At 42.5% G+C, this 10338-nt stretch overlaps 1 protein-coding gene across 4 annotated transcripts in view; it reads right to left on the bottom strand.

Moving 5' to 3' along the window:
* Positions 1-10157, bottom strand: part of HLCS (holocarboxylase synthetase) — a 123525-nt gene extending 113368 nt beyond the window's left edge. Inside the window, exons 1-3 of one of the 4 annotated variants that reach the window (XM_051644197.1) lie at positions 9894-10157; positions 6197-6349; positions 655-817 (exon numbers count right to left, since the gene is read on the bottom strand). In XM_051644197.1, coding sequence (XP_051500157.1) covers positions 655-817; positions 6197-6349; positions 9894-10124 — 547 coding nt within the window. In that variant the 5' untranslated portion in view covers positions 10125-10157. Of the gene's footprint in view, positions 1-654; positions 818-3777; positions 3949-6196; positions 6350-9893 lie in introns of those variants that run through there. The other 3 variants (XM_051644199.1, XM_051644201.1, XM_051644198.1) reach the window with 3 other exon arrangements.
* Between the last annotated feature and the right edge of the window lie 181 nt (positions 10158-10338).

Here is a 10338-nt window from a genome sequence, read left to right on the forward strand (position 1 = left end):
GATCTAAAGGATTAAGATGCTCAACTTACAGCAATTTGTTCTCAACCTATATTTAGCTTTGAATACACTTTTATTTCAAATCTGAAAAAAAGATAACATTTTCCTAAAACCTATTATATTTTTTAAATAGATTAGTTAATCTAACAAATTAATCTAACAAATTAATCTAACAAATCAAATAGATCAGTTAATCTAAGACAATACTTAGAGAAACAAGATTTTCTGACTTCACATTTGTGACATTTATACATTCATGCATTTGCAAAAGATTAAACACCATCTTGGATACTTGGAGATCCCAACATATTAAGGTTAATTATGAGGTAATAAAGAAAAAGAGGGGAGTTTACTCCAAAAATATTTTGATCAATTTTTCTGTTATTTCTGTTGTTGCACTTGTAAGACCTTCTGTAAAGAGACTGACTCACTCAAAAAGTGGTCTAACTTTTCAAGGATCTCAGCATTTGACAGTATTCAGTTTAAAATATGGTACTAATACAGAGCAGTCAACTGCCTAGAATGACAACAGGAAGAAAAAAATGTGGCAAAATAAAAACATGGGGATTTATGTAGGTATAAAGACTACAAGCAGAGTCCTAAAATAACCATTTGACAAACACGTTCTATATTTTAAAAAATTGTGAAGATACTTACAAACAATCTTGTGTGGCACCATTCCGTTATCCATTTGAAGCCTGTCTTCCATGAATGCTATTCCAAGGTTACTGAAATTATCTACACTTGCTTCAGCAATTAATTTATAAGGCTCACCAGGTTTATAGGCCAACGGTGAACAATAGTCTGACCACTTCACAATCTAAAATGAAGCATATGCATGTTTCTCAGTTTGAAAAGGTTACAGAAAAATATCAAAATACCAACTATATTACGAGTCTGCAAGATCACTGCAAACAAAAATTTCCCTTCCTTCCCAAAGGATTCTGCTATTAAAAAGCAGAACAACAGTAGACATAGTCAACACAGGGACATTACCAAACCAAAATGGCACAACTGGCAAACTCAAGGAATGGAAGTAATTTTAAAGAGAGTACTTAAAAAAAAGTGTAGCTACTAGGCTTGTAGAATAATAAATTGGCAGACTCACTTTTAAGACTTATTTCTGTGATGCCTTATGTGTTAAAAACAACTATTACATTTCATAGTATTATGAGACAACACATTGCAACTAGAGAATGCTTTCAGTTGACAGTTTCTTTCACACAGAAGTGCACTCTTCATGACTACAAAGGTCCATGTATAGGACTGAACACAACCAAAAGAACCTACTGAGGAAGGGTCATGTAGCAAGCAATGCCTGTTACAAGATCCAGTCCTGAGAGAAGTAAACAAAACAGCATCCATATTAAGTGCTGAAAGCAGACTGCGAGTACAAACACATCTTTCCCAAAGATTGAGGCTCTAAAAGCTTCAAGTAACACACAAAATAGCAGGAGAGCATTATTACATTCTGCAAGTAAAATTCTATTTGTATTTATTTCCAAGACATAGCTTTCATCACAAATTCTAAAAAGAATGCTGATAAAAAGAGCAAAAGTAAACTACTAGTGTTTAATAAAAGTACACACTGATTATAAGACACATTAACTGAACATGGAAGATTCAAGTTGCTTATCTGCATTAAAAATTCCATTCTCCAGATAAGAAAAATTATGAAAGTGCCACATTTGGGTTTGTTTTCTCCAAGGTTTCTTAAACCCAAACTACACCACTGTACCACCTTGGAAAAAAAGTTTCAAATGCATCTATAAAAGTCACAAGTGGAAGAAAAGCAAAAAGAGTTTTGGTTTACTTCTGAAAGGCAGGCACATTAATAAAGACTACATATCTGTCAGCTGACTTATAAGAGGGTCATTTTCAGTTATGTTTATAAACCAACAGTACCTAACAAAACAGTATTCAAACAATTGACAATCCCAGTGATTTAAGAGTCAATTCTGCAAGGAAAAACCAAAAAAGGTAACCAATTTCAGTAAAAATTGTGTGAATGATACCCTAGCCTTTATCCTTTATAAGATGCACAAACCAACCATTCTCCTGTGCAGGTGTTTTTAGAGACAATGAAGCACCACCTGTTTCATGACCTAAAAAAAAAATAGCCTTTGCCATGTATTGTGTTCCAAATACTGGGAGACAAAGTGCAATTCCCACAGAGAAACTGCAGCACTTTGATACTGTCATCACAAAACGACTTTCATGAAGTTCACCCTTTTATCACTACATACAAGATGTAACATCCAATTAAACACAGTAAGAAAAAAACACTTCATTTGAATGCACAACATAAGCATGAGCTCTTGGATATTTTACTTGTACATAATTAGACTATCAGCTAAATTTGCCTTTTATCTGCTGCTGTTGAGTGGTTTACATAATATCCAAAAGAATCTATTTCCAATTTTTTACTTTACAGTATTCCCCAAGGGAATACTATACTAGACCCATACAGATTTGAATAACTGTAGTTGGAAGCATCAATCAGATTTCACTCCACTGCTACCAGGGAAGTCAGTGACAATGTCAGCCAGAATTGCCCCAGCCAACTTCCTTGAGTGATGACCTGGACAACACCATAACTTTCCAGATGGAAGGTATTCCCAACTGTGTTTAGTCTATAGGTCCAACAATCACAACTGGAACAGAAGTCTCCAATTGTAGTGATCAGGCGTAAACTCTAAGGGCCTACTGCTAACTGTTGGCAATTCACAATCACCAGTCACAAAACATGGCAGAAGCATTTATCATACAAGACACCAGCTTCCTTCTCTATTTTCCTCAGCATAAGACTCTGGGCTACTCTATTTAAATATCTGCTCTTACTCCAAAAACAGGCACAAGTAGGTAACATCCACATATTACCTGGAAACTGCAAGGGGGATATATGGATGCTCTTGAGCTTTTTCTTGACACCAACTATAATATTTGACACATTAACAAGTAGCTGCATCAGTCTGGTGCAAATCAAGTGAATACACAAAAGAACCTCACAAAGTAAGGCTGTTGCCAAGACAAATGACCTGTTATTCTGCTCACAAAGCAATCCATTTGCTTCACCATAGAACAAAAATCCTTAAAGAATATTTTCAAACAGGCCAAGCTTTCCTGCTGTGACTAGAAATCTTAATCAAAGTTCTGTAAGAATACAGAATGAAAGACCAGCTCTTCATAAGAAATGAAAAATTATTTCTACTCCTACTTTCTGGATTCACCTCAGTTTCAACACAAACCAGTCACAGATCACTGATAGGCCTGAAAAGAATGGCTTCTTTGTCTAGAAATTCTCATAGGTATATGTCAACAGCTGGCTGCCAGAGGTAGCAGAACTAAAAGCACTTTTCTAGAAGTGACGTACACAGAAGAACAATAATCAAAACAGCAGTCCTATTCTTCTCTAGTTTCAGTCTTTTGTCCAGACTATGGTTTTCAAGCTTGATGAATCAAATTAGTTATTAATGTCTACGTGAGAATGCCAACATTTTCCATTTTAAAAGAGAATGCAAAAAAGCCCAACAAGATTAAAAAACTCAGCCAAATAATAAGTCCAAGAAAGAGCTTCAATCCAAGTGTTTTTGTGGAACACTCTGCTAAAAAAAAAAAAAAAAAAAAAAAAGTAAAGTTAAACAAAAAATTCTCCCTTCGCCTTCTGTCTGAGTTGGCCCAGCACTCCCCATGTTCTCTCTGAGACAATGTAGAAAGCACAGTAGGTATCCTATCCAGTTTATGTTCTAGAAGTCTTACAAAAGCAATAAAAACACTTACAAACCCGCTAATGTGGCTCCTTCCAGTGTGCTCCAAGGACACATGAGGCCAGTAGAAAAAGGGTCTGAAGACTTCCACTGAAAAGGTTTCAATAAGCTTTTAGTGCCTCCAGTCCTGACACTCTGAGCTTCCAATAGAATGATTTTGCCTGATGCAACACTTAACCAGGCCATCATTCCTCTAGAGGGCAAAGACTAACATGCTCCGAAAGCATGATCTGCTCTAGAATTGAGAAACTTCCATGGAGGGTGAAAGTACTGAAAATTGATTGCAGGCACAAATCTGGAATTGTGCCTATTGCCAAACTGTCCTTCTGTTCCTGCATTAAAGCTTGATAAGACTATTTACCAATCACTCTTCTCTCAACGTTCACTCCAGGAGAGGACTCCTAGATCATCTCCCAGTACAAGTGGCCTGGAAAATATATGTTCTTCATGCAAGGAAATGGACAGGCTGCAGGGACCAGCATATGTGACAGGTTTCCTTTAACTCCAAAAAGGAGCTTGAAACCAAAAAGCAAGGATGACAGATAGCCCTTTAGGGTGCTACAAAGGGGCCACGCATAAAGACACATTATCAACTGTCCTAGCTTGTGACACAGCCTGTTTAATGGGAGGGCTCTGTTGACCTTATGGTACCCCAGAGATCAGGTCAGAGGTTTTACTGTTGCCTACCCAGCAGGCACGTCTTTGCCTGCTGGAAAGGGGAGAAATAGAATGAGGTCCATTCCATCCTCTTCACTACAGACAGCACACACAACTGAATGCCTTAGGAAGGAGCTATGACAGCCTGTACCACTTAGATGATTTTTCCTCCCTGCAAAGTAAGTTTATCTTTTGCTTCAGGTTACAAACCTTCTCCCTTTTCGACCTGCATCCAAGATGAGACACCTAGGCAGCAAGCATTCCTCATGTGAAGAAAATTTTAAAACTGACAAAACTTAGGGGAGAAAGACACACTATCTCATGTTCATAGTAAGCTTTCATAGGGTCTGGATAATATTTTTATGCATCATCTGTTTAGTGGTGCTATATACACAGTAATCCAAGTTTTAGAACATCATCTTTTTAATCCACATCTTTGCACTTTTAATATAGTAGCGGAGAAGGCACTTTTTAGATTCCTAAGTACCTAGGACATTAACATTTTCTAAGGATTTCAGTACTAGTTTAATTTATATCTTCAGATGGCTTAAAAACATTTTGTAAGGATTAAGCAGTAAAAGACAATTTCTAAAACTCCCAAGTACTGCCGTTCCCCCTCTGCATATTACATAAAAGCAATGAGATTAAAGCTTGATTTTGGTCTTACTTCTGCAGACTGACAAAATTATCCAATTAGAACTTGTACTTACGAAAGGAAGGTTCCAAGAGGGACTTCTATCTCAATTACAACTTTTCAGAACCACTTGGTTGGATGCTTGAAGAGTTTTTCAGAAATCTTAACATATGCTTGATTTGTATATTCCTACTGAGGAAATCGTTTCAGCTAGTGTCAGAAACAGGATACTGAGCTAAACAGACTCCTGATCTGCCTTAGTATGACAGCTCTCAAGCAGAGGGCCAGCCGTATCCTGGGCTGCATCAAAAGAAGTGTGGCCAGCAGGGCCAGGGAGGTGATTCTGTCCCTCAACTCTGCTCTGGTGAGGCCATACCTGGAATACTGCATAGCACAGAAAAGACATGGAGCTGTTGGAGAAGGTCCAGAGAAGGGCCACCAAGATGATCACAGGCCTGGAGCACCTCTGCTACGAAGACAGGCTGAGACAGTTGGGGCTGCTCAGCCTGGAGAAGAGAAGGCTCCAGGGAGACCTTATAGCAGCCTTCCAGGATCTGAAGGGGCTTACAGGAAAGCTGGGGAGGGTCTTTTCCCCAGAGAGGGTAGATTTAGGTTAGACATCAGGAAGAAGTTCTTCACCATGAGGATAGTGAGGCACTGGAACAGGTTGCCCAGGGAGGCTGTGGATGCCCTCTCCCTGGAGGTGTTCAACACCAGGTTGGATGAGGCTTTGTGCAACCCAGTCTAGTGTTCCTGCTCATAACAGGGGGGTTGGATCTAGGTGATCTTTAAGGTCCCTTCCAACCTTAATCATTCTATGATTCTGTGATATTTCTCCTATTCAATTTATCTAACCATACACACCTTATCCAAAGTCACAATGGAATTCTGCAGAGCATGGAATTCTGCAGAAGTATGCAACTAAGAAAAATCTATGTCTATGGGTCTATTGGAAGCATAAAACACAACAAGAGTGATCCATTTTAATCAAGATATTATATTTTTATCCCAAATAATGTCATAAACATAAAAGTTAATCTGCCATTGATTTTCTTTCCTTCAAGTGTTTTAGGTTTATACCCACCGAATGACCCATCTGTATGTACTACTTTCTATGCAAGAACCAAAGAGAACTACTTACCTCTTTTGAAGAGCCGGGCAGTTTCTGCAAGTTATCTGTCTGAGCTGAAATGCTTTCTGTCACAAAAGCTATATGTTCTGCTTTAAGTAACTTATCAGGACAAATAAAAGGAGAAATGAGAAGCAGACTCCATCTGTTTAAGTCATCAAGGAACTGAAAGAGACGGGAAATAAATAAGTCTGTATAGCAAGAATCTGATTTAATAATTAAGTTTTAAATTATGCCCAGTCTAAATTCAAATCTCTACCATTTAATGCTCCCCGTGTGGAGAAAAAAAAAAAAAAAAAAAAAAAGTAGGTGTAAACCATTAAGCAGAACACATTGAAAGTAAAACTGAAAGTGACAACCCAAACTTTTAAGCCAATTCAGCCCCCAGCTTTCAGCTTTACAGGAAGAATGCACAGGAGAGCAGGCCACAAGACCACTATGCTGTTGGCACTGTGTCTGCTGAGGGTCATTTGCGACTGGCAGCATCCCTCATTCAACCTGATTCTCTTCTCCCATTCACATCACAGTTCACCCTGCACCTTCCTTCCTTCTTCTGCCCTGACTACACAAACCCATGGCTCTGCTGCCTCGGCTCTGATGGCTGAAGGGTAGTCTGCTATTTGGCAGGGATTGAGAAAGCAGTAACAGCACAAAACCTGCCTGGTCACTCACTACAGCCCCTCTAACGAGATGGTAGTCAGAGCAGCAAAAATCTAAAAATCGTTCATTCTGGTTGAGTAACAATCCTCCAGGAAATACACCCCTACTCCTAAGCCACATATGCTATCTCTACATCCATCTGACAAAAGACCAGCCAACCCATGAGACAAAAGTCAGCCAAGAACTATAGATTACACAAGACTAATTTTTAGACCTAATTTACACAGTTTCAGGACTTCCTTTGTAAAGACAGTCATATGTGGACATGTACCACATCAAGACAAATTATTTAAAAAGTGATATGAAAAATCTTTAAAAAATATTTTAAATAAAAGGAGAGAGCACTTTTTTTTTTACTACATTAAGTCCTCATGTATTTGCACCAAAATTACTCATTCAGTAGGTAAACTCAAAGTTTAGAGTTAAGGAAATAACTCATTTAAAATAAACTTGTACATAAAGTAGTCTATCCACTTAGCAGACCATTGTACAATCATTTCCTTCATTAAATTATAAAAATGATTCCCTCTCTTGTCCTCACAAATGAGCAAATAAAGCTCAAGAGCTGGAATCAGTAGACCAAAGCACAGTTTCAAGAATCTCAAAGCTTCTCAACACATAATCTGATCGCACATCGTATTACATCAACTTAATGAATGTAGATACTGCAATGAACTTAATTTTTCTGCCATGTTTTAAAAGTGACAAGCATTAGAAGCAAATACTTTGCTACTACTATACTAGAAACCCCTGCTTTGGACACCTTTGGTAATTTCATGTGAAAAGCATGAGACTTCCCCTACAGCACACTAAGCAGGCGTATCACCCCACATCTAAAATCAGACTGCACAATACTAAGTCTATGGGGACAGACTGCATATCGAACCAGCTTTACTGAGCACAGAAGCTATAAGAGTAAACACCTTATACAGGAAACTGAACTGAACTCACGAAGCCTTATATTACCTTAAGCAACCAATTCAATTAAAGATCAAACAAAAACTTTACAGGTTATGATTTATGACTTGCTGGTATCTTATCTTAACGCAGTTACTGATCACAGTACAGAGATAGTTACAACTCCCTGGAAAGCAAAACAGCTCAGCTAGCTTCCTAGAAGCCAAAAGAGCCCGCTAGTTAACCTTCTTCTCTTTGCAGTCTTCACAGACGATGTACAGAGCTCCACAGTGATGCTGCTTCTATCTTGAACACAGCCAGGTCAGAGCCCGTATACACCACACTGCCAAGGTGCAGTGTGACAAGCATCTTCCACAGGGATTCTCAGAGTCAAATGCAACTGGTAACTTTCAATACATATTTTTAAGAGACAAATATATTTTAAGTAATAGCATTGACCTTAAGCCAAATTTCAGGCCAAAGTACAGTTCCCTGGAGAGCTTCCCATGCTCAATAAACACAAATAAACTGACAAGCTTATAAAGTCAGTCTTCATAAACAACATTGCAGAGAGATAAATAAAAATGTGCTTACTCTGAAAGGACTGAGGAGCACCTATTTCAGAAATGACCAGAAGTGGAGCAAAGAATAGCATAAATTAGTTGAAATACAATTTACAAAACAATAATCCAGGCCAACTGAAGCCAAACTCCTCTAAGCACACTGACAATTATTTGGTTTTGGTTTTAAGAGCTTTAGAATAAAGTATTTAACTTTCCTGTGAGAGATTCTGAAATTGTCATGATTGCTTTTGAGTATGGAATAATCTGCTCAATAGACAGCCAAGAGACTTTTTTTTAACAAAGTCCATGAGCATTTGCGATCTTATTTTTACTGCACTGAAAACATCCTCTTTACACACTGAACTTATGAAGAGTATCTGCTTCTTAAAGAGTAGCAGGTAGCCAACTAGATGTTTCATAAATACGTTTCAGAAACATCCATTTAAGTAAAATGTGTAACCACTGAGATAATTTCCACAAACACACATATAAACATCAGCGAAAAGGACAGCAAGAAGATTCTTATCCATCCGGATTCTCATACTTAGTAACAAATTCAGACGAATCCAACACGCATTTAAATAATTCAGATTTATTGTTTGGCGGAAGGGGGGCCGTGGGGGCTCCAGAGGAGTTTCACTTCTAAACCTGGAAGTCAGAAGCAAGCCTACTTTCACTTTTACTTCACGAGATGGCATGGTGAAATCTGTTCAGGCACTGTATTTTTCCACTACCACGGGCTACCCCAGCCTCACCCCACCCTCCTCTCTCACCCTCCCTTTGCAAAACAGCGGTTTTCACACATCTCGTTCTTCGCGTCATTTCCCTCACTTGCAGCGACGTTCTGCACAGCGTTTGCATTCCGTTTCCCGTAACCCGAAGCCCAACTCGGACTTCACCACCGGTCCAGCCAGGTTCCGAGACAGCTCTTGAAGGCGGAAACGCGGCAAACCTCTTCAGACTGAAGCCCTGCAGGTGCTAAAAGCAGGTGCCTAACACGGAAACGCTGACAAGCTACGCCAAGCGGTCCTGCTCCCGCAGCTGTGCCGCCACAGCCACCCTTCGAACGCACACAGAACACAGACTCCCCAGCCAGCTCCCTGAGCCATACAGCTAGGGCAGCCAGGAGAGGGGACCACACCTGCACCGAGATTTCCTACCACGGCCACCACCCGGGTCTCACCCGAGCCGTGCCCTGGGCAAGCGGAGCCGCGGCGGGCCTGGGAAGGCTACACGAGGCGCTTTGAGGGGACACAAGCCCCAGCCTGCTAGCGACACGCCCGCTGCCTCGCCCCGAAAGAGACAGCGCAGCCCCAGGCCCCACCGCCGCTGCGCCCGCGTCCCGCCGGGCTCCAGCACCGCAGCCCAGGCCGTCCGCAGGGCCGGGAACCCCGCTCCCCTTCCCCTCCCGCTGCGGGAGGCGCTCGCCGGGCGCCGGGGCGGGCGGGCGGCCGGGCAGCTCCGCCGTTGCCACGGCAACACGGGAGGCCGCTGCCGGCAGGGCGGCTTCCCCGGCCGAGCCGCTCGGGCGCCCCGCCGGTGAGCGGCACCTCCCAGGGCCGCAGAGCCGCCCCGGCTGCGGGCGGTACCTGCGTCTCGTCCGTGAAGAAGACTTTGTTCCCTATGGTGAGGCAGACTCGCTCCTCGGGCGGCGCCTGCCGGCGCGGCGGGCGGGCCGGGGGGGCGGCGGGCCCGGCGCGGCAGCAGAAGGTGAAGGAGCAGCGGGAGCGGTGCAGGCGGCGCACGGTGCGGCGGATCAGCGCGGCCGAGCGCGGCCCCCAGCGCGCCCAGAGGTAGAGGTAGCACAGCGTGATCAGCATGGCGCGCGCCCCCCGCCCCGCCCCCCGGGCCCGCCCCCGGGGCCCGCCCCGCCGCGCCGCGCGCCCCGCCTCCCAACGGCCCGCCGCAACGGCCGAAGGGAAAGCGGCCGGCCGGTTGGGCCGGGCCTCGGCGTCCCGCCCCGTGTGGGGCCCGGCGGGGTGGGTGGCGGAGCTCGTCCCGCTCCCCCGGGTGAGGCGGTGAGCGGTGGCGGGA

This window comes from Apus apus, chromosome 1, assembly GCF_020740795.1.
Source record: "Apus apus isolate bApuApu2 chromosome 1, bApuApu2.pri.cur, whole genome shotgun sequence".
Classification (NCBI taxonomy): Eukaryota; Metazoa; Chordata; class Aves; order Apodiformes; family Apodidae; genus Apus; species Apus apus.